The sequence below is a fragment of the Protopterus annectens genome, chromosome 9.part0, assembly GCF_019279795.1.
Source record: "Protopterus annectens isolate FY-2018-M chromosome 9.part0, PAN1.0, whole genome shotgun sequence".
Taxonomy (NCBI): domain Eukaryota; kingdom Metazoa; phylum Chordata; order Ceratodontiformes; family Protopteridae; genus Protopterus; species Protopterus annectens.
The window spans coordinates 1,950,854,171-1,950,881,968 of NC_056743.1; the positions used below are offsets into that span (position 1 = coordinate 1,950,854,171).

General features: G+C 43.4%; 1 protein-coding gene across 1 annotated transcript in view; it reads right to left on the bottom strand.

Annotated features, from left to right (window-relative positions):
- The window catches only part of AP1M2 (adaptor related protein complex 1 subunit mu 2), a 570,094-nt gene that overhangs the window by 426,691 nt on the left and 115,605 nt on the right, over positions 1–27,798 (bottom strand). The window contains exon 3 of the mRNA XM_044084760.1: positions 8,414–8,481. Within this exon, the coding sequence (XP_043940695.1) occupies positions 8,414–8,481 (68 nt within the window). The remainder of the gene's footprint in view (positions 1–8,413; positions 8,482–27,798) is intronic.

Consider the following 27,798-nt stretch of genomic DNA (forward strand, 5'->3'; position numbering starts at 1 on the left):
TGTATGCATTCCCTCCATTTCCCCTAATCCCAAAGCTAATACAGAAAGCTACCATATTGGGCTGCAAAATGATCCTCATAGCTCCTTACTGGCCTCGACAAATATGGTTCCTGTTCCTGCATCATCATCTTCTCGAGCAGCCTTGGACTCTGGACCCAGTTCCAGACCGTCTGATCCATCAATCGGGCAGGCTGCACCAGTCCCTGCAATCTCTCCAGCTCACTGCTTGGTTCCTCCACTTCCAACTTTAGCCAGGCTTCCTGATATCTCCCACTCTGTGTGCAAAATCATTTTATCATCGCACAAGTCTACCACTAAAAAACTTACGCTAGTCAGTGGAAATGTTTTTCCTCCTGGGCAGAGGCTAAGACCATAGACCCCTTTTCAGCCCCTGTACACCATATTTTGGAGTTTCTTGTGAAACTCTTTCATGCTGGGTCGACTTCTTCTACAATTAAGAGTTCAGTTAGCTGCAATTTCAAATTTTCACATTGGCCTGTCGGAAAGTAATATCATGTCTCATAAGCTATGTAAAGCCTTTCTCAAAGGGACCACTCTGCTCAGGCCCCCAGTGAGAGATCCTCCACCCCCGTGGGATCTAAATTTGATTTTAGCTTCTCTAATTTTTCCCCCTTTCGAACCTGCAGCTTCTTGTTCATTGAAGTACTTATCTTGGAAAACCCTCTTTCTGGTAGCGATTACTTCAGCCAGAAGAGTCTTGGAACTTCAGGCCCTTTGTATCCATCCTCCGTACCTAGTGTTCCACAATGACAGGGTTGCTCTCAGGACTAATCCTTCCTTCCTTCCTAAGGTCTCTTCTGAGAATAACTTGAATCAGTCCATTGACCTTCCTGTGTTTTTCCCCAACCACTCCAACAGGGCAGAATATAAATTGCATCAGTTAGATGTTCACAGGCAACTACGCTTTTATTTGCATAGGACTAAGCACATCAGAAAATTGGAACAGCTTTTCCTTTCCTATGCTGAGGGTAAACAAGGTCTTCCAGTTTCAAAAGTAACCTTGCCCAGGTGGTTGACTTCTATCATCACATTTATCTATCAACTGAGAATAAAGAAATGCCTGTTAAACCAAAAGGTCACTCCACCAGAGCTTTAGCCACTTCTGTGGTTTTACAGGCTAGGTTGCCAAAGGAATCTATTTGTGCTGCGGCTACGTGGGCCAACTCACATACTTTCTTTTCGCATTATAAGTTGGACGTGGTTTCCAGGAGCAGAGCTGATTTTGGTTCCAGTGTTCTGAAGAGTTTGTTCCACTGAGCCTCCCAGGATTTTAGGTGCTAGGGACGCTGTCCCAACCAGCAAGAATGAAGGCGTGATAGACAACTTAACATAAAGAAGTTATGTACCTACCATAACGTTCCATGTTAGTTGTCTTCTTCTCGCCTTCTTTCTTGCATCCCACCCTTCATCCCCCTATCCTAGTAGACTGAGAAGAGTTCCTTATGGTTTTTCACTGGCTGAGTCTTCTCTGGCTATTCCTTCTGACTAGTAGTCTCTATGGTAGGGTTTTATGCATTATAGGATAGGATTCCTTCCTTTTTATGTCTGCAGTTAGACTTACCAAACGAGATCTGGGTATCTAGCGCCAGGCATCATGGGATATGGGGAGGCCTCGAGCCAGTAAACAGCTCTCAAGCTTTAGAAGATGGCCGAGTTGGAGCCGAGGATCGGCTCCGAACCCAACCAGCAAGAAAGAAGGCGAGAAGAAGGCAACTAACATGGAACGTTATGGTAGGTACATAACTTCTTATTTTGTGCTATGTGCCACCCAGATGCCAAATACTGTTAATGAGACTAAGAAGGTTTAATATCAGAGCAGCCCATCTCTGGGGAAAAACAAGTGGTCATTGCACCAGAAATCCTACGTATGACCAGTCATTGTCTTGCAGTGAAGAAGATGTTGTCACCTATGTGAGTAGGGGAAATTTCCTGATGCAATGGCCACATTTTCCCTACTAGTATAAGTACCACCTTGGCTCTCCCCTGAAAAAGAGGCCACTACCTAGTGGGACTTACCAGGTCAAAAAAGGATAAATAAATAAATCTCATGCATAAATACTATGCAGTCAAAGCACAACTATCAGAACATGACTGCATGTTAGTATATCAAGACAGAATTGTACTCACAGCACAGCAAACTGAAATGCTACAAGAAATACACAAATGTCATCAAGATATCACAAAAATGGTCTCCCTGTTGAAATATTGGCATTAAAAATGCTGAATGCCAACAAGTGGAAAAAAAAGACCAAAAATCCAGGAAAAGAGAGAATCTCAAAGACTGCCCTCCTCCTTTAAGCTTTGTTTTTGCAAGGGGGCAAGCCCCACTAAACTTATATAGACCAACTCTACGATCACCATATCTTGGAGAAAGGGGAATATCCTGAGAAATGTCCATCTCTGACATAATATATGTAAATCTGTTTTTCGGCCGTTCAGCTTCCACTTTATGGGACTAGCTCTACTAGTTCCAGTCATTTCAAATGGTTACCCACACAATGTCAAGAAAGAGCAACAATGTTGGTATGGTAGCCAAATATCAATCATGACATTTCTTGTGTCATAGTATCAGTTCTGTATAATTCATAAACCATCTCAAAGCAGAGCCATTAACAACAGCCACAACACAAGGTCCTTGGCAAAAGGTAATGGGTAACTTGTATGAATTTGAAAGCAAATCCTACCTTATAGCCAAGGACTATAACCCTCATGACACAGAAACAGTACATGTACCAACCACAACTAGCCAACGAATAATAGTCAGATTCAAAGCAATGTTCTAGAGAGAGACGGTCTACCTACTGAACTGGTTACAAATCATAGAGCACGATTGTGTCAGCTGAGTTCTAACTGTTAATGGCTACAGTTTTATTCACACTAAATCAAGTCTAACCTACAGGCAAACAGGGAAACTGACAGTGCAGTACAAACAGATAAAAAGATAATGGAACAGCCAGATACTTACACAGCTTTGATGGCACATCAAGCTGCTTTAAACAGTGCTACAGGAGTAAGCCTTGCACACCTAATGCTGCTCCACACAGTGCTACAGGAATAAGCCCTGCACAGCTAATGCTACTCCACACAGTGCGACAGGAATAAGCCCTGCACAGCTAATGCTACTCCACACAGTGCGACAGGAATAAGCCTTGCACAGCTAATGCTACTCCACACAGTGCGACAGGAATAAGATGATCAGCTTTAACAATTGGCTTAAACTCTGGTGTCATTCAAAGGGGATCCAATGTCTGTCTGCCTGGGATGACATGCTGGACAAGCCACACTGCTTCGCAAGGGACGGCTTGCACCTGTCACCCCTGGGATTCCGGATATTGGCAAAGGCTCTTGCCACCCCCATAGTGCCTTTTTTAGGCAAGGCTCAAATTCTAAACCTACCACCCTAGAACACAAAAAGGAAAAACTAAGGGTAATGCTGCTCAATGCCAGAAGTCTAAATCTCAAAATGCACGACTCGAGGCCCTTCTCAGTATGGAGAACATCGATGTCTGTGCAGTGACAGAAACCTGGTTCAAGGCTCCTGAGAGCACCCCAGCACTATCAGGTTTTACCTCTTATCATGCTCCGCCCCAAAATCCGGACAATACCAAGAAAGGAGGGGTATCCATATTCATCAAAGACACCCACACCTCAAGACTGGTGGCAACGCACGATGCATCGGAGACCATCCAGGTGCAATTAACCATAGGCAGGACTGCTCTGCAAATTGTAGCATGTTACAGGCCACCCTCACAAACTCAGGAACCTCACATGGCCTTCCTGAAAACACTAGAGGGATAAATGTATCACCAAACACCATCATACTAGGTGACTTCAATTACCCTAATATAGACTGGGAACACTACTCAAGCCCAAACACCCTAGCCCAAAAGATCCTGGAATTCATAAACTCAAATGCCATGGAACAACTAGTCACCATCCCCACAAGAGGAGAAAACATACTTGATCTCATCATCACGAACATGGGAGCACAATGTTCAACACCGAAGTATACCCCTCACTGGTGAGATCAGATCACAAACTAATCTCACTGGAGGTCCTCATCCCACCCCCACCTGAAATAAAAAGACCACAGTAAAGAACTTCAAAGCCGACTTCACACTTCTAAAGACTAGTGTGGTCTCCTTTAAGGCCCCGAGCCGACGGAAAACAGTACTCAAGCCGCTGAATCACTTACAAATGCCTTCTACCAGCACCTGCAGGACTGCATGGATAAGGCAATCCCAAGCAAAACAAAGACTCTTTGTACCAAAGGCAAGCGTCCACTCTGGTGGACCCCAGCCATAAACAAACTCTACAACAAAGGAGGAAGCTACTACAAGATAGAGCAAAATCCTTAAAAGGTAAGACACCCTTGATCACTATAAGTAAAAACTAAGAGCTCTCATAAAATCATCCAAAGCAAATTTTGAGAGAAAAATAGCTAAAGACTCAAAAGACAATCATAAGGCCTTCTTTAGCTATGTTAGAAACCTGGGAGGAAACTCCCAGATATGCTCAGAACTAGTTCAAAATGATGTGAAGATTACTGATCCTACAGACATTGCCAACATACTGGCTGACAGGTTCAGTGCAAACTTCTCCCTCCCCCAAAAGGAGAGATATCTATACCAGCGATTGCAGCCCCCAAACATCTCCAACGCCCAAGTGAGAACTGCTCTCTCCAAAGCAAAAACACAGCATCCATGGGACCTGATGGTGTCCCCGGCTGTGTGCTCCACGAACTCAACGAGGAATTAAACCCACAGCTAGGACAGCTGTTTAATCATAGTCTTACCTCTGGATACACTCCAGGAGTGGCGACTGCAACTGTGGTCCCACTTCACAAATGCGTGCCTCCACCGACCCTGAAATTACCGCCCATTAGCTTGACAAGCCTTATCTGCAAAGCCATGGAGAGGATCATAATGGACCTCATAAATAAAGACATAGGGAATTTGCAGACTTTGGATCCATCCCAGTTTGGCTTTGTCAAAGGCAGATCATGCCTTCTAAACTTGGTTGACTTTTTCAAAACAGTCACCAAAGCCATTGATGAGGGAAAGGCAGTCCATACAGCCTACCTCGATCTGGCGAAGGCCTTTGATACAATACCCCACTCGGTATCATTGAAAAACTCATCAGCTTAAATGTTAACCCATACATCACAAGATGGGTTGCAAACTGGCTGAGTGACAGAACCCACAGGGTCAGAGTTGCTGGCGCCATGTCAGACTCAAAGCCTGTCACAAGTGGTGTACCACAGGGCTCAGTCCTGGGCCCACTCTTGTTTGGCATCTACTTTTCCGGTACAAGCAAACACAGGAGGGTTATGGCTGACAAAGTTTGCAGATGACTGCAAACTGGGCCATAGTAGAAAACACATCTGACACAGATATCCTTCAGAAGGGTCTCACAGAAACGGATAACTGGTGCCAGAGCCATGGCCTAAAGTTAAATGCCAAAAATGCATAGTCATACCCTTCGGGAAAAACAAGGTTACCCCTAGCTACCAAATAGGTGGCAATCCACTGAGTACAGAAGAAGTTATCAGGGACCTGGGGACCCAGGTTGATAGTAGTCTGTCATTTGACACCCATGTAGCTAAAGTAGTTAGGAAGACCTTCTACATTGCCCACCTTATCATGAAGGGATTCTCATCTAGATCAAGGGAGGTCATAGTCTCCTATACTCATCACTCATCAGACCAATGATTGAGTACAATGCCCCATTCGAATGTATCTGACCCGACACTTGCAGCAGCTGGAGAGGCCACAAAAGTTCCTCACCAAAAGGATAAAGGGTCTCAAACATCTGTCCTATGCTGCCCGACTGAAAGAACTCCAGCTCTATTCAGTCGCACGCTTGCTCAGAGGTGACCTTTGCCTAACATACAAGGCCATGTCAAACCCAGATTTGATGAATATGCTTCACCTCAAAAAATCTAGATCCGTCAGAGCCACAAGGGCGGGAGACTTAAACCTCGACACGGCTATTAATAGGACGTGCTGGAGGGATAGATTCATCACCCAAAGACTCCCTATGCTGTGGAATAAAATCCCGGTATATGTGAGGCAGAGCACCTCGCTGGCCTTGTTCAAGAGAAATCTTGACCAATGGATGGGAGATCGCAGATATACCCCAGGGATTACCTCAGTGTCACTGCTCAACAGAGGCACAGCAAAATAATGGGTATAGTTCCCCATACTAAAGGGGTGGCGTAAGCCACAAAACTATGGGCTAGGCTTGTAAATGCCCTCGGGCAGATAGCCTAGTATGAACCTATGAACCTATGAACCTATAAGCCCTGCACAGCTAATGCTATTCCACACAGTGCGACAGGAATAAGCCCTGCACAGCTAATGCTGCTAAAAACAGTGCTGCAGGAGTAAGCCATGCTCAGCTAATGTTAGTCCATGCATTGCTACAGGAGAAATCCTCATGCAGCTAACGTTACTCCACACAGTGTTACAAGAATAGGATCCACACAGCTAATGTTTAGAAGGCAAGTTAAGACAAGCATGCAAATGTCTGAGTCAAAACTAGATCACCTAAAATTACTCTGTACTGTTCAAACATAATGACCAATGTGTTAAAGCCATTACAAAACATTTTTGCCAAATGCTATTCTACACATTCACTAGCTATCCTTCAAACAGGCCAGCTTCTCTGTCCAAAGCTGCAGTGCACTCAGAAAACTACTGCTATACTGTGCAAACTGAAGATGGTGCCATAGTTAGATGAAACTGGAGTTGTATCCAAGTAGTTCCTTCTGAACAGAAAAAGTCTAATGAGTTGAGCCTAGAACAACGAGATCTATATCATGTAAGGCTGGTCATGTGCTACCTCAACTGAATACGTCAAACAAAGGTAAACATTCAAAACAGCCTGTTTGAAATGAAAAACGTTTACTGTCCATCCAAAACAAATGAGTTGACTGTTCCTGATCCTGGTAACTCTACAAGTACTAGGCCTAGTTACAAAAATTTGTATAATTTTCCTTCCTTGTGTTCCAGTTCCTGTGCTACACATGCGGAAGTGAAATGCAGAGCGCAGCGTACCGAATCATTACCGAAAATGCGACACAGTGATATGGACAGATAAGCAGCCATATCGTTTCTAATGTTCCTCTGAAGTTCCTCCTTCATAAATAACTGTATTAAACCTGTTTGTAAATGTTAACAATTTATCTTGACAGGAGCAGATCAGTGTATGATGCATCAGTAATGCAGCAGCGAACTCCGTCATTTCAAAAAGAGAGGTTTCTCTTTCTTTATGGGGTGAAATTGCTAAAGTTTGTATATATCCCGAATATGTACTGTAGCCATTGCCACTTTAAGGTCACTGTAGAGCACTGCCATTTTAAGAGTGTATGTATTCCATAATACGTTGCATCTTGAGCCTAGTATCAGTGTGTTTGAGATAACCAAAATGCTGAAGTCATTCTACAAATCTGTCACTTTGTACAGAATAAGTTACCTGTTTAACTAAGACGTTGCTGTATCCCGACATTACCGACATCTCTGTTTGTTATTACTGGATAACCAGAGGTGTGAATCGTGAACCAGGCCATACATACAGCATACTCTGACCAAGGTCTTTCCAGAGGATGAAGACTAGCTGAATCTGAAGAGACCTGTTTTGTTTTTATATTTGAATATATTCACACAATGGAAATTAATGCTTTAATTTCAAGTGTGATACAATTTGCTCTGTAAGTTCTAAGAATGAATTTCTCTTTATGTGTAATCATTTTATGTTCTAGGGTAACCTAACACTTAATATGCTAAAAGTCAAGCAAGGTGGCAGTTACTATATTTAATTTTATAATAAAGCACTATTATAATTTATTTTATTTTATATACCATATTTTAACCTCTTTCAATCGGTAATGCTCCTGTATTTGCGCATATTTTAGATGAACAATCCTGGTGTGTTTTTTTATACAAAAAAAAAAACATAAAATAAATCATCTAGAGAAAATGCTATCCCAAGGGGGTCACTGAACCAAGGGGGTCACTGAAATGTAGATACCACTGATTTTCTGCCACACTACAAACTAAACAAAGTCAAGTTGGCAACCCAAAGATAAACAATCAGTTAATCATTTACTGAGTTGCCAGTCCATCTGCTTGGACCATAATGGCTTTGCATGAAATATGTTCCCTTCATTTAAGATGTAGGTGTTCCACTTCTGTGAATCCTGGGATTTGCTGTGCATGCCTTTCTGTTAGTTTTCGATCAAACAGCAACTTTTAAAACACAAGTCTCCCGGTGCATTTTCTTAAGAGTAACAATACGAAACCATGAAGAAAGCAACTTATCACATACTAACCCCCCCAAATTTTTTTTTTTATTATTAACAAAAAAGAAACTGTAAAGAAAAGCAACTTACCTCTACAATTTTGTATAAGAAGGAATACACTAGAGAAGCATTTGCATTTTTTGTTGTGGTAGCCACCACTGAATTCCAGGTTAAGGGAAAAAAGTACAACATAGTTTTAACAAGTGTCAGTTTGGTTTCTGCTCCCTTCTTTCCATCTGCAGCCTATGAACTCATGTAATTCCTACAAACAGTGACTAGAGCTAATTATCATATCATGTAATAACACAGTGCTGGTAAGACGGTCATTTTTTTCAACCTTTTCCCTTTAACCTGTGATATTGCAACCTTAGACGTGCAATTTATAGAGATCTAGGGTGTGTGTGCTTGACTCCACAGTGGAAATGAAGGAAGAGTTTTGTATGTTTTATTAACCTTTTGTATGACACTTGCTTAAGATTGTGATGTTTTCAGTTTAGGAGATTTTTGACAGTCCGTTTCTGTTTGTTAGTACTGTGGGAGGTAACGTTTCATAGTGAGTTCCTTTTTACAGAGAAATTAATGTATCACCCCTTTTCAGTGGAGCATTCAATATAGGAAGTCAGGAGCTTTTCTGTGGGGAGAAGTAAGGTGTTTTATTACCACAAAAGAGCATTCCACTTCTTACATGCATTTCATGTAGCTACCATATATAATATAGTTAGAGGACAACAGTAATTTAGTAACACAAATCCCAACATATAGAACGACCGATACAGGCAGCATTTGTTCCAGCTTATACACTTATCTGCTTTTGCCAACCAGGATTTTCCGAGCAAATACTGCACATTTTCACGAAGGGCCTGGGGAGAAAGATGCTGAAATCAACACTTCAGCAATCACAGAATACTGTGTGTTATACTGTAAAATCTGCATAAATGAACACAAAGATGAGAATATAAATCCCTCCGAGTTAGTAAAAATGTAACCCAAACTTATTAAATTTTATGAAATGTAATATATATTATATACGGTCACTGACTGGTGGGGAAGATAAAGTTTGGGATTAGAAAGTCAGAAATAGCTTGTACTTGAGATGATTTCTAGAAATATCCTGAAGGTTTTTTGTAGGACAGAAGAAAGCCGGGCTGATCCATTATATGGATACTACCTGAAGAGACGTTTGATTAATAGAAGTCATTATTAATTACTCTAAGTGTAAGATGGAGATTATCTACCAAAGGGTACTTGTTGCAGTAGTTAAGGATATTACACACATCCTTACATTGTTTCATTGCTACATAGTTGGAGAATTCCAGAAAATGTACTTTGTTAAGATTTGATACGAGGGTCAAATTCTAGTGCATAATTAAGGTAACTTCTTGCAGTTTTGAAGAGGTTATGACTTCAAGTAGATCTTTATCTTGAGAAAAGATTTGAAATTTGTTATGGTTTCACAGATGGGAAGGTGGACATTGCTGTGTAGCCAGCTCTGGGTCTCAGAAAATCTGATCTGAAGTTAAGAACATAGTTCAAAAAGAGAAAAAGTGGAACAGAGGAGGATGGAACCGTAAGTATACTGAATAAGTTTAACAGGAGTGTAGTGGGATGAACAGAAGAGGTCTGAGTACTGACCTCTGAGCAACACAATGGTTTATTTTTTCAGTGGGGAGGCCAAGACTGCATTGGGTTATCTATCTACTTGTGGTCCACTGACAAGGTAACTGGATGACCACTGAATATTACTGGTAAGGAAATCCACAAATGCCAAGGCAGTACAAAAGGATTTGATAACTAATGGTGTCAAAAGGTGGTAGAGGTTGATGTAATGGTTAAGGTGTTTACCTCATAAACACAAGGTACAAGGTTTGATTCTCACCATTGAAAGGAAAATTAGCTAGACTTAAAATGGCCCATAAAAGGCAGCTAGCCTAGTACTTACCTATGACAAGTCAAGAAAAGATGTAAATATTAGATGATTTTGGGTCTGTAGCAGAGAGCGACAAAGCCCTAACCGTGACCCAGGTTAGTGAGTTTCGACTAGTGGCCCTATCACTAGAAAAGCCAGGCTTGGAGGAGTGAAGGGGTGTGACCTGCCTGCCTCTCCTAGGGGGAGGGTGCACAATAAAAACAATAATTCAGAGCTCACAGATTCTCTAGAAAACAGTTTTGTTAGAGTGGCCTTACAGGTTGAGAGAGACAGTTAGGAGACATTCACAGAGTAGCCACCTAAAATGATAATACATCTTGTTGGACTGGATGGTGTAATGCCTGGGAATCATGGCTACAGAGTATGTGTGCCAAACTACAGAAGGAGGATACAAGCTATGAACCTTTCATACACAAGTTTCATTGTTTATCATTACTGCAGTTCCGTTACAGAAGCTCAGTTTTTGGTTCAGTTTGATTCGTTTTATCAGTATATCAGTGATTGATTTCAGTCGAGACTGAGACAGTTCAATGGTATGAAATTATTTATGCTGCTATTTTGTCATTGTAATAACATCATCTTTGTTAAGATTTTTATTTTGCTGTTCTTTCTATTCACGTCTCACATTATCATATGTCCTACCTAAAACTAAAGATTTAAAAGTATGTGATTCATTTGTATTCACTACATGTTTAGCAAGGATGTGAGACGTGGGGTTATTAGGTCCAGTACGGAAGAGTTGGAGGCTACTTGGATAGTTAGACTTAGGGTGAACCATGGTCATGGTCTTAATGACCACGTCCCTATAAGACCTATATTACATAAGAGACCTTTACGCAAGTGATATGTATTATGTTTTTATATTTGTATTTTTAACTGATACCATAGTATCACCATGGTATTCACATATTTTAAATGTGTTGCTTTTTTAAATTTGAACTGCTTTTTGATCACATGATGTTTTGAATGGGTATATATAGGTGGTTTATGTGAATAAATAAATATGTTTACTGATTTGTTTTAAATAGACCAATTTAAAAACTACCTTTTCAACTACAACCTGAGCTGACAAGCATAATACTATCCCATGAGTACTGTGATAACGACAGTGGAAAGGTGCAAACAAACACACAAACAAGATACAACAGGCTAGAAGTACAAGGACAGAAGCATTCAGTGACAACAAAATACAACAAAATGTTACCGAAATTACAAAAGGACAAAAACAAGTAACCAGAAATCAGTAACAGTTTGCCCTCCTGAAACCTTTCACGTAATACTTCTAAAACATTTACAACAGAAGGATACTGAAAACAAGTCTAAAACTCAAGATACTAAAGCAATAGGGATTATATGGAAGCAGACAGAAGGGGGGTGCAATACTTTCTGGGTATCCCTCTTCCTTTCCACCCTCAAAGAACTGGAGCAGTGAGCCATGGATGTCTATATTACCAGCCATTAAAAAATGTAACGTGCTTTAGCATATCTTAAGGAAACAGTACAACATCCTTGGGATATCTGCATTTCCAAACCTACCACAACAGGGACTGCAACGTTTCTGAATTTTGCAAGAGGCCAACATAGCACTTGAAGATATCTGTCCTAACACAACTTTGAAAAGGGCTGCAGTACATTGAATAGATACTGCAAAGCAGCAACACAGCCTGAGTGACCTTCTATGCTCAGAACCTACTACAAGATTGTTACTACAGAGTATTACAGAAACCTATGACTTTCCTTTCTACCCTAAAAGGCAGCTCTATGCCAAGTGTTTTGGGCTCCTGCAAGCATCTACTATTATGGCATGTTATAGGTTCATAGGTTAGTACTAGGCTATCGGCCCTAGGGCCTATGCAAGCCTAGCCATACCAATTCCCAATTCCCTGGATATTTCTTCCCACAATATTTACTTCTCTGGGCCCCTGTCTAGCAGGGTGACTGACAGGAAATTCTCCCATCCAATCATCAAGGTTCCTTTTGAAGAGGGCCAATGAGGCGCTCTGCTTGACATGTATGGGCAGTCTATTCCAGAGTATGGGGAGTCACTGTGTCAGGAACCTATCCCTCCAGCATGTTTTGTTCATTGTGATGACAAGGTTTAGATCCCTGGAGCGTGTGACTCTGAGGGTTTCGGATTTCTTTAAGTGGAGCATGTCCAACAGCTCAGGGTTTGACATGGCCTTGTATGTTAAGCAGAGATTGCCTCTGAGTAGACGATATGCCACAGAGTATAGCTGGAGTTTTTTTTAGACGGTCAGCATATGGCATCTGCTTTAGGCCTGTTACTCTTTTAGTGAGGTATTTTTGTGGCCTTTCCAGCTGTTGCAAATGTCTTGTGAGGTACATACCAAACGGGGCATTATACTCTATAATGGGTTTAATGAGGGATGAGTACAGTGGGACAATGACCTCCTTTTTTCTGGATGAAAAGCCCTTAGTGATGAGGTGTGCCACATAGAAGGATTTCCTGACTGTTGTGGCAATGTGGTTATCAAAAGTGAGACCACTGTCCACCTGTGTTCCTAAGTCTCTCATCACACTTTCGATGTTTAGCATCCTGCCACCTATGTGGTAATTCATGAGTACATGTTTTTTTTTCCAAAGGGGATAACTATACATTTCTTGGCATTAAGCTTGAGCCCGTGGCTCTGGCACCAGGCATCTGTTTCTGAAAGGCCTTTTTGTAGAATATCCACATCATTTGGGGATTCAATAATGGCTCCCAGTTTGCAGTCATCTGCAAACTTTGGTAGCCAGAGTCCCTTAGTGTTGGCCTGTACTTCAGAGAAGTAGATGCTAAACAAGAGTGGTCCCAGGACTGAACCCTGAGGTACTCCACTTGTCACTTGTCTGGAGCTGGATTTGGAGTTGGCTACTTTTACAGTCTGGGTTCTGTCAGTAAGCCAGTTGGCAACCCATCGAGTGATGCAGGGATTTATGCCCAGCTTAGTAAGTTTATCTATGATTCCAGAGTGGGGGATGGTGTTGAAGGCCTTGGCAAGGTCCAGATAGGCTGTGTGGACCACCTTACCCTCGTCCACAGCCCTGGAGACTGATTTGAAGAAGTCAATCATATTCAGGAGACAAGATCGGCCCTTCACAAACCAAAACTGGGTGGGGTCCAGTGTTTGAAGGTTGCCACTGTCTTTGTTTATAAGTTCCATGATAATGCATTCCATGCCCTTGCAGATCAGGCTTGTTAGACTGATGGGACGGTAGTTCCCGGGATCCAAGGCAGATCCTCCCTTGTGAAGCGGGATAACTGTAGCTGTGCGCCACTCAGTGGGCACGAAGCCTGAGGTGAGGCTATGATTAAACATGACACTTAGGTGAGGTGCCAGTTAATTTTGTAGTTCATGTAGTACACAGCCTGGGATGTCATCTGGTCCCATGGATGCTGTATTCTTAGCTTTGGAGAGTGCGGTTTCTACCTGTGTGGCCGTGATTATCAGAATTTGGCAATCTTTTGGTATTGAAATGGGCCCTTTAGAGGGAGAGAGGGGGGTGAAGTTGGCACTAAATCGATCTGCCAGGATATTGGCAATATCCTTGGGATCAGTATATTTAATGCCATTCTGTTGTAGCTCAGAGCAGATCCGAGCATTGCCATTTAGATTATTGACATAACTATAGAATGACTTGTGGTTGTCTTTGGAATCTTTGGCAATTTTATTTTCGTAACTAGCTTTTGAGGATTTTATGAGGGATCTCAGCTTCTTACTGAGGCTGGTGAGGGAGTTTTTTGCATCCTGGGATTTTCCTCTTTTCTGAAACAGTTTCTTCCTTCTGTTGTATAGTTTGTTTATAGCAGGGGACCACCAGATTGGCTTCCTTTTTTTTGGAGAAGAGCATCTTGGTTCTATTTGGGATGGCACGATTCATGCACGAGTGGATGTGCTCGTACAGTGCCTTAGTGTAAGATTCTGCAGTCGAACTTCCAGATCCCATCTGGATGAGTGTTGTGAAGTTTGTCACTTCTGACTTCAGTAGCATGAAGTTGGCTTTGGAGAAGTATTTTAAGGAGGTTTCCTTACTGGAGGGTGGGGGTGGGATGTGGATGTCAAAGGTGATTTGCTTATGGTCAGACCTGACCAATGAGGGGGTGACCACTGGTTTGGAGCATCTATCTCCCATGTTGGTAATGACCAAGTCTAGGATATTGGCTCCCCTGGTGAGACAATGGATTAGTTGATCCAGGGCGTTGGAATTCATGAATTCCACGAACTGTTGGGAAAAGGAGTTGGTACCCGAGTAGTTTTCCCAATTAATGGCAGGGTAGTTGAAATCACCCAGTATTAGGGTGTTTGGTTGTATCTTAATATTTTCCAGTATGTTTAGAAAGGTGTAGTGAGAATCTTGGGGCATGGTGGGGGATCTGTAGCAAGCAACAATTTGGATTGCAGTCTTACCTAGTGTTAGTTGCACCTGGAGAATTTCAGATACATTGTGTTGAGCAACTAGCCTGGAGGTGTGAATATCCTTGGTGAATATGGACACTCCTCCACCTTTAGTGTTTCAGTCTTGGTTTTGTGGCCGAAAAGTGTGGTAAGAATTGTAGCCTGGTATTGCAGGGGTGCTCTCTGGAGCCTTGAACCAGGTCTCAGTTACTGCACAGATATCGATGTTCTCCATTTTTAGGAGAGCCTCGAGAGAGTGCATTTTGAGGTTTAGACTTCTAGCATCGAGTAGCATTACCTTCAGATTTTGCATGCTTGTATCCATTACGGTTGGTGGTTTTATCCTTTGAACCTTGCCTAAAAAAGGCACTATAGCCCCAGACCACTAAAAGCTGAGCACAATGTCAAACACCAGCCGAATACACGGAGATTCTTTCAGCTGGTTCTGTAAGCCCACCCCACTACAAGTTGGGCTTGTTCTAATAAAAAAAAAATAGAGGATTTACTCCAAGATATTGGACCCATCTCCCCAACACACCTTATAACTCCATCAAGTAAAAAAGAACATTTGCCAACACACTCTATATCCCCAGCCAAGCATGGGGTGAGGGGCTGTATCAACACTGCAAAGCCAGTCCTCTGGAAGAACAGCTGTCCTAGCATTACCTATAACCTCATTCCACCACAACAGGGGATGTTCCAGCATACCTTGAAACTCCATCCCAATATGAGGGGAGGGGGTTATTCCAGCATTATCTATAACCTCATGCCACTACAGCAGGGGCTGTTCCAGCATACCCTGAAACCCCATCCCAATGTGAGGGGAGGGAGCTATTCCAGCATTTCCTGTAACATCATTCCACTAAAAGATGGGCTATTCCAACATGCCTATAACCTCAGCCTAACACAAGAGGCAATTTCATCAACTCCTGTAATCTCATCTCACTACAACAGGGGCTATTAAAGCATACCCTGTAACCCAAGTCCTAAAATAGGGGGTGGGGGTTAGCATATGCGGTCAACTCAATCTGAACACAACAGTAGCTGTGCCAACATATCTTAAGATCGTAGCATTATAGGATCATAGGAGGTTACTAGGCTATCGACCCAGAGGTCATTTCAAGCCTAACCTTTTCATCTCAATGTAATACAATTGATACTATAGTCACGACCCAGGATTGTATTTATTAATAACTGCCCATGTCCAAGAGGGTTGTGGGCGCTATCCCCAGTAAGAATTTATGGTGCCCCATCCACTTGTCCAGGTTCCTTTTGAACAGTGTCACAGAGATGTTCTACTTCACATGAATTGGCAGCCTATTCCAAAGACATGGCAGTTGCTGGTAGACAAGTCTTTCTCCAGCACAACCTATACAAGTCGCAGGCAATATTTAGGTCCCTGGAATGGGTAGATCTAGTCCCATTTGATTTACAGATGTGCAACAAATTCATTAGGTTTGAGTCGGAGATTGCTCTGTAAGTCAGGCATAAGTCTCCCCCAAGAAGTCTACAAGATACTGAGTCTAGTGACAGGAACTTTAGTCAGTTTGTGTAAGGCACATGCTGGAGTCCCTTGATCTTCTTAGTTAGAAACCTCTAAGGTCTCTCCAATTTCTGCAGGTGCTTTGTATGTTACATGCCAAAAGGGGCCTTATATTCAATTATGGACCTGAACAGTGACGAGTACAGAGAGCTTATAACCTCCTTTGTTTTAGAGGCAATGCCTTTGCTAATCAAGTGTGCTACATAGAAAGCATTTCCTTACTACAGTAGACGCATGGTGGTCAAAGTTAAGGTCACAGTCTACTTGTGATCCCAGATCCCCTATCACTTTGTAGGTACATAGGGAATTGTTGTTAATTTGATAGTGTGAAGGGACATTGTTTTTACAGAAGGGAAAGATGATGCATTTCTTTGCATTCAGTTTGAGACCATGACTAAGACACCAGTCACTGGTCTGTGTAAGACCATCCTGAAGTATACTGACATAATTTGAGTATTCAATAGTTGCACCTACTTTGCAGTCATCTGCAAACTTTGTCAGCCACGGCCCCTTAGTTTTGGCTTGAATTTCTGAGACGTACATACCAAACAGTAGGGGGCACAACACTGACCCTTGTGGCATTCCACTGGTGACAGGTCTGCTGGTTGATGTGGAATCACCGTCTTTGATAGTGTGTAACTGTTTTTTGAGCCAGTTGGCAACCCATCTTACAACAAAGGGATTTACATTCAGGCTGCTAAGTTTATTGGTAATGCTCGAGTGTGGGACTGTTTCAAAGGCCTTTGCCAAGTCTAGGTATGCTCTGTGCACAGATTTTCTCTTGTCAGTGGCTCTGGTCACATTTTTGAAGAAATCCACCAGGTTTAACAAGCAGGCTCTGCCCTTGGTGAAGCCAAATTGGGTTGTATCCAGGGTTTGGAGGTCACCTATGTCTTTATTTGTGAGGTCCATGATGATACATACCATGGCTTTACAGATTAGGCTGGTCAGACTTATGGGTCTGTAATTCCTTGGTCTGTTGCTGAGCCACCTTTGTGGAGGGGAATAACCACTGCTGTTCTTCATTCTGCAAGAACAAAGCCTATGGTTAGGCTGTGATTGAATAGGGTACTTAATGGTGATGCTAGTTCATGTTTTAGTTTGTTTAAAAGACAGCCTGGGATGTCGTCTGGTCCCACAGAGGCTGTGTTTTTTTTGCCTTAGACCTGCTCTTCAGATTTGTAGGGTGGAGGTGGTGGGATTGAGGGCAGGGTTTGTGGTAAGTTTGGTGGGAATAAGATAGTGAAAATTTTCACCAAATCTGTCTGCCAGCAGGTTTGCTATCTCTGCGGGATCAGTGTGTGTGTGATAACGTTAGTCACTAGTTCAGCACATGCTTGGGTGCTACCTTTTAAGCTGCATACATAGCTGTAAAAGGCCTTATGATTATCCTTGACTGTGATTGCTAGGTTTTTCTCAAAGTCACCCTTAGAGGATGTGATGTTGTCTTATTTGCCTGTCGAGGCTGAGGAGGGTGATTTTCCATTGTTGGGGCCTCGCCTTAATTTTCTTAGACAGCAACTCTTTGCGTTTGCTGTAAAGTTTGTTGATGCTGCATGTCCAACGGGGCAGCTTGTTTTTACTTGGGGCTCTGGCTTTGATTCTCTCTGGAACAGTCAAGTCTATACACTTATACAAGTGATTTACAGGGGGTTAGTGCAAGCTTTGGTGTCGTTACCACTTCCAGCTGGGGGTGGGGCTTGGAATGCATTTATACCTTCCCCTAGGTGAGTATAGTTTGCCTTGGTGAAGTTTTTTAGTCTGACTTCACCCTTTGTGAGTTCTGGTGTTACTGCCAGCTTGAAGGTGGCTGATTTGTGGTCAGACATAATTAATGAGGGTCCGACAGTTGTAATGGTGCATTTGTCATGTTAGTGAGGACCAGATCTTGTATGTTTGTTCCTCTTGTTGGGGTTTGAAAAATTTGTTTCAGGGCATTTGAGTTAAAGTCAAGGAACTTTTGAACTAGTGAGTTAGGGCTAGAGTAGGTTTCCCAGTTGGTGGGATAATTGAAATCCCTCATGACCAGAGTGTTTGGCAATGTTTGGATTGACTCTAGTTTGGTCAAGTTCATAGGCTCATAGGTTCATACTAGGCTATCTGCCCTAGGGCATTTATAAGCCTAGGCAGAGTGTGTTTCGCTTTCGCCACCCATTTTAAATTTATTTTGCTATGCCCTTTTTCGAGGTTAGTATACTGTGCCTCTGTCTAACAGTGACACAGAAGTGATACCCAGGGTAAACCTACGATCTCACATCCACTCATCAAGATTCCTCTTGAAGAGAGTCAATGAGGGACTCTGCCTAACCTAGACTGGGATTTTATTCCAGAGTGAAGGGAGCCTCTGGGTTATGAATCTGTCCCTCCAGCATGTCCTATTTATTTCACTGCTGAGGTTCAAGTCTCTCGAGCACGTAGCTCGATGGGATTTGGATTTTCTGAGGTGCAGCATGTCCATTAATTCCGGGTTGGACATGGCTTTATACGTTAGGCACAGTTCGCCTCTGAGTAGGCGGTATGCCACTGAGTAGAGCTGGAGTTTCTTTAACCAGGCAGCATATGGCATCTGTTTGAGCCCTTTGATCCTCTTGGTGAGCTACTTTTGGGGTCTTTCCAGTTGCTGCAGGTGTCTGGTAAGGTACATCCCAAAAGGGGCATTGTACTCAATTATGGGCCTGATGAGGGATGAGCAAAGAGGCACTATGACCTCCCCTGATCTAGATGCGAATCCCTTCATGATTAGGTGGGCTATATAAAATGTTTTTCTAACCACTTTGGCCACGTGGTTGTCAAATGAGAGATTGCTATCAACCCAGGTGCCTAATTACTTCTTCTGTACTTAATGGATTACCACCTATGTGGTAATTTGTGGGCACTTTGTTTTTGCCAAAGGGGATGACTATACACTTTTTGGCATTTAGCTTGAGGCCATGGCTCTGGCACCAGTTGTCTGTTTCTATGAGGCCCTTTTGGAGGATGCTTGTGTCGGTTGGAGAGTTGATTATGGTGCCCAGTTTGCAGTCATCTGCGAACTTGGTCAGCCACAGTCCTTCCATGTTGGCCTGTACCTCCGAGAAATATATACCGAACAAGAGAGGTCCCAGGACTGAGCCTTGTGGGATGCCACTTGTAACTGGTTTGGAGTCTGACATGGCTCCAGCAATTCTAACCATGTGGGTTCTGTCCTTGAGCCAGTTTGCAACCCATCTAGTGACATAGGGGTTTATATTTAAGCTGGTGAGCTTATCTATAATGCCCGAGTGGGGTATTGTATCAAAGGCTTTTGCAAGGTCCAGGTAGGCTGTGTGGACCACCTTCCCCTCGTCAATGGCCTTGGTGACTGTTTCAAAGAAATCAACCAGGTTTAAGAGGCAGGATCTGCCCTTAACAAAGCCGAACTGGGTAGGATCCAGTGTCTGTAGGTCCCCAATATCTTTATTTATAAGGTCCATGATGATCCTTTCCATAGCTTTGCAGACCAAGCTAGTCAGGCTTATGGGGCAATAGTTTCCAGGATCCGTTGAGGCACCACCTTTGTGGAGAGGGACCACTGTTGCTGTACACCACTCTTTGGGTACATATCCTGTAGTAAGGCTGAGATTGAACAGTAGTTTTATGTTTGGGTTTAGCTCTTCTTGGAGTTCATGTAGGACGCAGCCCGGGACACCATCTGATCCCATTGATGCTGTGTTTTTTGCTTTGGAGTGGTCAGCTCTTACCTGTGCATCTGAGATGCCAGGGGGGCAGCACTCTGCTGGGATAGATATTTGCCCTTTGGTGGGAGAGGGGAGTTTGCTGAACCTGTCAGCTAGGATGTTGGCAATGTCTGTGGGTTCGGTGTATTTTTTGTCATATTGGACTCATTCTGAGCATATCTGGGAATTCCCACCCAGGTTACTAACATAACTAAAGAAAGCCTTGTGATTATCCTTAGTGTCCTGTGCAATTTTTCTCTCGAAGCTGGCCTTAGACGATTTTATGAGTGCCCGTAGTTTTTTGCTAATACTTATCAGAGATGCCTTCCCTTTTTGGGATTTTTCTCTATCATGTAGTAGCTTCCTCCTTCTATTGTATAGTTTGTTTATGGCTGGGGTCCACCAGATAGGACGTCTGCCTTTGGAGGATTGGGTCTTGGTTTTATTTGGGATTGCATGATCCATGCATTCCTGAAGGTGTTCATAGAATGCGTTTATAAAGGATTCTGCGGTCTGGGCCTTATTTTCCACAGGCCCGGGGGCTTTGAAGGATTCCACCTCGGTTTTGAGGAGTGTGAAATTTGCTTTAGAGAAGTTTTTCACTGTGGTTTTCAGGGCAGGGGGTGGAGTTGGGATGTGAATATCCAGTGAGATTAGTTTATGGTCTGATCTTACCAGTGAGCGATACACTTGTGGTCTGGAGCATAGAGTCCCCATGTTGGTGATGATCAGGTCCAGTATGTTTTCCCCTCTTGTGGGAGTAGTAACAAGTTGTTCCACGGCATTTGAGTTTATAAATTCTAGGAACCTTTGGGCTAGGGTGTTGGAGCTAGAGTAATGCTCCCAGTCTATGTTTGGGTAGTTGAAGTCGCCCAATATAATGGTGTTTGGAGAGACCTTCATATTTTCCAGTGTTCTCAGAAGGCCGAGTGAGGTTCCTGGGTTTGGGAGGGTGGTCTGTAGCAGGCTATAAACTGGAAGGCAGTTCTACCCACTGTTAGTTGCACATGGATAGTCTCTGATGCTTCGTGCTGTGCCACCAACCTGGAGGTGTGGGTATCTAATACTGATACTCCCCCTCCTTTTGTGGTTCGGTCCAAGTTTTGGGGCCGAAAAGCATGGTATGAGGTATAACCTGGTAGTGCTGGGGTGCTCTCGGAACCTTGAACCAGGTTTCTGTTACTGCACAGATATCGATGTTCTCCATGCTAAGGAGAGTTTCGAGTGCATGCATCTTGAGGTTTAGACTTCTGGCATTGAGTAGCATTACTCTTAGTTTCTTATCCCTTATGATAACTATGGAGGTGGGTTTGTCTTTTGAGCCTTGCCTAAAAAAGGCACTATGGGGGTAGCAAGAGCCTTTGCCAATATCCGAAAGCCCAGGGGTGACAGGTGCAAGCCATCCCTAGCGAAGCATCGTGGCTTGTCAAGCATGTCATCCCAGGCTGACAGGCATTGGATCCCCTTTGAAATACACCAATACTTAAGCCAATTGTTGAAATTGATCATCTTGTCTTCATATTGTGGCATCATTCTTGGTGAGGGTAAGATGCTACTCAAGGTCAGGGTCATACCAGTCTGGGCTACATGCTCAGAGAGCTCCTCTATGTCTCTTTTCATGTAGTCCAGTGAGGTACGTCTCAGGTCATTCACACCAGCATGGACAATGACTGAGTCATATTTGTACTTGCCTTGGAGTGACCTGAGTGCTTGTGTTATGTGGCGGATCCTAGCGCCCGACAGGCAGCTCACCGTGGCGCTCCTTGTTCAGCCTGGTGAGTGGGACGTCAGTGTGCCTGACGATAGTCACCTATTACAAGTGTATCAGGTGTGTTGTTTAGCCTTAAGGGCTGTGACTGTTTGGCACACTGGCTTTGTGAGCTATGTGTTGCACGTGTTTTGTTTTGGGGTAGTGGTTGCTTGGGTGTCTGCTTTGGAGGTCTCTGCTGCTTAGGCAGATTTTTATTTAGAGCCTCCGAGTATGTTTTTGTGTGTTTATGTGTTTGGTTTACTGTCGTGGTAGGTCTATGTGAGACTGGAATTGTAGTGAGTGTGGTTTCCTTCTCCACTTGACTGGTTTCGCCAGTACTGAGTTGAGAGAGCGTTGCCTCCAGTATGGCTATATGGTTGCATCTCTCACATGCGTTGGAATTTGTTGGGAGGAGGAGAGGGTTGTCTCTGTACATGAAGCAGTTGTAACATTGCCTCAAGATTCCCAGATTCACCAGCTGGACCGGAGAGGAGATTGACAACTGACCTTTGGACATGCTAGAATAGTATTGGGAATTCCTTTATAATTGAAAAAAAAGGGCCAATGGGGAACGAGGTACTCAAGGGGAGTTTGTGAGGGTGTAGTGCTTTTAATTTTTTAGTGCTGACTTATATAATTGCTTTAGTGAGCAAGTGCCAGGTATCTTAAATGCAATGTGTTGCAGGTAACTTAAATGTAAAAACAACAAAGTAACTTTCTTTCAAGTGAAACAAGGAAATAAGTACAGTAAGCAATGCAGATATCACTAGGGATCCACAGAAGCGCTGAAAAGCCGCGTTTTAGGTGGAATTAGTGTTTCAGGGAAATAACAAGCAAACAAACAACAAGCATACAAACAAAGCTAGATTCAGCAGGCCTGGATCTAGTCTATGCCACAGCAAACAAGGTGTACCAATTTCAGTAAGAAACAGTTCAAATATGCAGGCACTATAAGCCTTTAACCAGAAATTCCCAGCTCAGAAGGGCAGAGTCCAGCCTCTCCTCCCACAAGAGTGCAGACCACGAACCTTCTTAATGTAAAATAACTGGCCTGAAGCCCAAGTGCTTAAACCAGAACTAATACACTTTTAGAATAACAGACACTGAGCCCTCAATCAGCAGTTCCCAACTTAACCTGTCCTGCCACCACAGTGCAGGCCACAAACCTTCCTAATGTAAAACAACTGGTCTGAGTAAGAAGCAGTTCAAATATGCAGGCACTATACCTCCCACAAGAGTGCAGACCACAAACCCTTTTAATGTAAAATAACTGGCCTGAAGCCCAAGTGCTTAAACCAGAATTAATACACTTTTAGAATAACAGACACTGAGCCCTCAATCAGCAGTTCCCAACTTAGAAGGATGTAAGCTACCTGTTCTGCCACTACAGTGCAGACCACAAACCTTCTTAATGTAAACAACTGGCCTGAAGCCCAAGTGCTTAAACCAGAATTAATAGTAGGTAATAAGTAGGCCTCATGCGCATCGTGATCCATGGAGGGGGATCTATAACTAGCTATGACTTGAATGGGAGTCTTACCCATAGTAATCTGAACTTGGAGTAACTCCATGGAGATGTCCACTGTAACTAGTTGGGAAGTGTAGCCTTGCAAGGTCGGAGTACTCTCTGAGGCCTTGAACCAGGTTTCTGTGACTGCACAGACATCTACATCCTCCAGTGATAGAAGTCTTCCCAGGGTGTGCAGTTTTTGGTTTAAGCTCCTAGTGTTTAGCAGCATAACCCTTATTTTGTTATGCTTGGCAATTTTAATTTTGTAACCTCAATCTACCACAAGGGGACTATTCCAGTGTACCATGTTACTTCAGCCCAATGCAAGTGGGGTGTACACATATCCTATATCCTTCAACCCAACAAAAGGGTTTCCAACATATCCTATAACCTCATCTTAAATCAAACAGGGTCTGTTTTAGCACATATAGTGACCTCAGCCTAACCCAAGGGGGCTTTTTCAGCATATCATCTAACCTCATGCCAACGCGGGGTGAGCTTCTTCTAGTACATTCTGTGACCTCAGCTAACCACAACAGGGCTTTCCAGAATATCACATAACCTCAGCCCAAAACAAGGGTCAACTGTTCCAGTACACAATGAAAAGTCAACCTAACTAGGCAGGCTATTCAAGGCATACATTCTCAGCATACCATAATCAGTATTGGTCCAGCACACCTTGTAACCTCATTCCAATACAAGAGGGTGCTGTGCACACTTTGTAACCTCATTCCAACAAAGGGGGGGGGGGGTTGTGTCAGAATACCCTAAAACCTCAAACAAAATGATAGGGCTGTTCTTCCAGCATACTCTATAAACTCACCCCAACACAAGTAGTGCTTACCTTGTAACATCAAGGGGGACTGATCCATCACATCTTGTAACCCCAGCCCAGTGCAACAATTATGTTCTGTCACACATTATAAACCTAACCTAGCATAAGGGGTTCATTCCATCACATGTTGCAACCTCAGCCAAGCTCTAAAGATCTGTTTCAGCATACTCTGTAATCTCAGGCCAGTGCCAGAAGAAAACTATTTAAAGTACAGTTGTGTACACTTACCATAAATGTAGATGTCCGAGAGTATTTGCTGTTGCAGTCATTACATTTGGGTTATCTGCTTACAGGTAGCCCTCAGTTGGCCTGATTAACAAAGTCTTGGGTCCTGTGTCGGTTGCTGTCCCTTCTTCCATGACGTCAGGTCGTCAGGGGTATAAAACATGCAGCCGACGCCATTACATCAGTTTTTCTTGCCCCATATGTCAGGTGCCCCCCAAATGGGGAGCAAAATATATAAATAATTTAAAACACAACAATATACCTCCAAACAAAAGCAAATACACCAAAAAGGCTTTTAAGTGTAGTAAAAGAAAGGAGAGACATTGTCAAAAGAAGTCAGAGGGCTGGAGGGAGGGTAACCAGGACTGCTACAGTGAATACACTTGAACATCTACATTTATGGTAAGTGTACACAACTGTACTATGTTCTTCATATTTCACTGTTGCAGTCATTACATTTGGGCAGATTCCCAATGCTATGGTTGGGAGGAGGAATTTAGATAGCATTAGGGCCAGCTATAAGGCCCTGCAAGACTGCAGTGGCAAAGCCAGCTCTGGATTTATTGAAAATTGGCAAATGATAATGCTTGGTGAAAGTATGTACCGAACTCCAGATAGCAGCATCTAGGATGTCCCTGGTAGGAACGCCTCTGAGAAAGGCTGTAGAGGTAGATGCAGCCCTGGTGGAGTGAGGTCTGATCCCCTGGGGGATAGGTTTTCCATGGTGCTTATAGCAGAAATGAATGCAATGACTTATCCATTTAGAAATGGTTTGCTTTGAAATAGCCTTCTCCTCTGCCCCTGCAGCAAATGCCACCAGCAGTTGTTCAGATTTCCTTTGAGGTTTAGTCCTGTCCAAGTAGAATCTAAGTTGTCTGTGCACATCTAAGGAATGCAGTATCTGTTCCCCTTTATTCTGTGGATTGGGAAAGAAGGTTGGCAAATGAATGGACTGATTAAGGGCCACAGTTGATACCACCTTGGGCATGAAGGATGGATTGGTTCTGAGGGACACCCTGTCCGCATGAAAGATGATGAAAGGCTCCACTGCCATAAGGGCCTGTAATTCAGATACCCTTCTAGCTGAAGTGATTGCTAAAAGAAAAGCTGTTTTCCAAGAAAGAAATTTTAAGTCTGCAGTAGCAGCTGGCTCGAAAGGAGGTAGAGCGAGTTTCTCCAAGACAAATGTTAAGGTCCCAGGCTGGGGTTGGAGCTCTCCTGGGTGGTCTCAAATTTTTGGCCCCTCTGAGGAACTGCTTGAGCAGTGGATGAGAGAAGAAGGGGGGTTCTGTGTTATAATGAGCTGAAATGGCGGAGGAGTGGATTTTAATGGCGGAAAAAGACAGGCCCTTGTGAAGCATCTCAATTAAGTATTGTAAAATTTGAGGTAAATTGGGTGCTGCTGTGCTCATCCCTTGAGATTGGTTCCAGGCACATAATCTTTTCCATTTTTCAGCATAAGATTTTCTAGTACTGGCCTCCTTGCCTCTAAAATGATATCCATCACAGGTTTGCTGAGGGGTGGTAAAGGAGAGATTAAGTAATTAGCCAGGTGGCAAGGTTCAGTGTTAGAAGCTGAGGGTGCAGGATCTGGTTCCCCTGCTGAGACAGCAGGGAAGGAGTCTGAGGCAAGTGCCATGGAGATAACAGTGACACACTGTGCAGGAGGGGGTACCAGTGTTGGCTCGGCCAGTCTGGAGCAATCAAATGCATCCTTGGTTTGTCCTGTTTGATTTTTAGTAGTACTTTGGAGAGCAGAGACAGAGGGGGAAAGGCATAGACTAATAGGTTTTTCCAGCTGAAGGACAGAGCATCCACTTTCCACACTTGTTTGTGGGGAGTCCTTATGCAAAATTTGTCCAATTGGTAGTTCTGGGGAGAGGCAAACGGGTATATATCTGGGCTCCTCCATTTGCTTGTCAATATGTTGAAAATCCTTGGTGTCAGTTTCCACTCGTGTGGTTCCATGAGTTTTCTGCTTAGTCCGTCTGCCAGTGTATTTAATTTTCCTGGCAGGAATTGATCTTGTAGGTGCACTTGCTAGCTCAAGGCTGTGTTCCACAATGCCATGGCTAGTCTGCAGAGGGAGTATGAATGTGTACCCCCCTGCTTGTTTATGTACCACATAACAGTGGTGTTGTCCGTCTTTACCATTACTTGTCCTGGAAGAATGTGGTCCTTGAAGGCTGTCAGAGCATTCTGTACAGCTAACATTTCTTTTTGATTGATATGTAGGTGCATTTGACTTTGGTTCCATTTGCCCTGAATGCACTTCCCTGCCAGGTGAGCCCCCCCCCCCCCCCATGCATAGTCTGATGCGTCTGTTGTTAGGGTTTGGGCGGCAGGGGGCTAGTGTGAAAGGTAGTCCCTTGTTTTGGTGGCAGGCCTCTGCCCACCAAAGGAACTCTAGGCGTAGGCAAGGTATGATAGGAATCATTGTTTCTAGGTCTGGAGAATGTTGACACCATAGGATTTTTAGATACCACTGTAGTTTCCTCATATGCAGTCTTGCATATGGAATTAGAAGAATGCAGGAGGCCACGAACCCCAAGGCTTGCAGTATTTGTCTTGCAGATAGCAGGGTTTTTGTGGCCACTTGTTTGAAGTAGGTTGTCAAATTGATTTGTTTCTCTGGCATGAGGTAAGCCATCTAGGAGGTTGTATTCTAGTTTGCTCCCGGGAATATAATTTGTCGACAGGGTACCGGGTCTGATTTCTTTTCGTTTATGGTGCACCCCAGACATGTTAGAACCCTCTGTATAAAGGCAGATGATTCAAAAGTATGTCCTGGCTTTCTGCCTGAATTAGACAATCGTCCAGGTATGGGTATATTTGAATATTTCTTTGCCTGCAAAATGCAATAACTGGAGATATGCACTTTGTGAATACCCTGGGCACAGTAGATAAGCCAAAGGGCAGTGCAGAGAATGGATAATGCAAGTAGCCTGCTTTGAAGTGTAGGTATCTTCTGCAAGATTCCCTGATTGGGATGTGCAGGTAAGCTTTTTTTAAATCTAGTGTTGCCAACCAGGCATCTTTGCCTAGCCATAGGAAGCAATTGGTGAAGAGCCAGCATCTTGAATTTTGGAATTTCCAAAAAGGTGTTTAGAGTAGACAGGTCCAGGATAGGACACCATGAATTGTCTTTTCTGGGTACCGGGAAATGTCTCGAGTAGTAACCTTGTCCCTTTTCCTCTTCTGGTACCAGTTGAATAGCCGCCATGCTTAAGAGAGAAAGTACTTGTTTTGGGCCTCTGCCCACTGATTTGGGGGTAGATCCGGCCACCCGCTTGGTGTTGGCAATGTGTGAAAGTGAAATCTGTATCCCTGGGACACTATATTTAAAACCCATCTGTCCTGGGTAATGAGTTACCAGTTCTTTGCATGAAGAGCAATCTTTCCCCCCTTAAAGGGGCAGTCAGTTGATAAGTGCTTGGAAAGTTTAAAAGGAAGTCATTGAGACAGTTTACCATAGGGGGGAAGTCTTATTATTCCCAGATTTGGAAGTGGAGGCCCCCCACTGCTTAGGTCTGTGTGTCCCCTGGGACTGAAACCTGGGGTTTTTGATGTGTCTGGGTTTGGCTTGAGAAGAC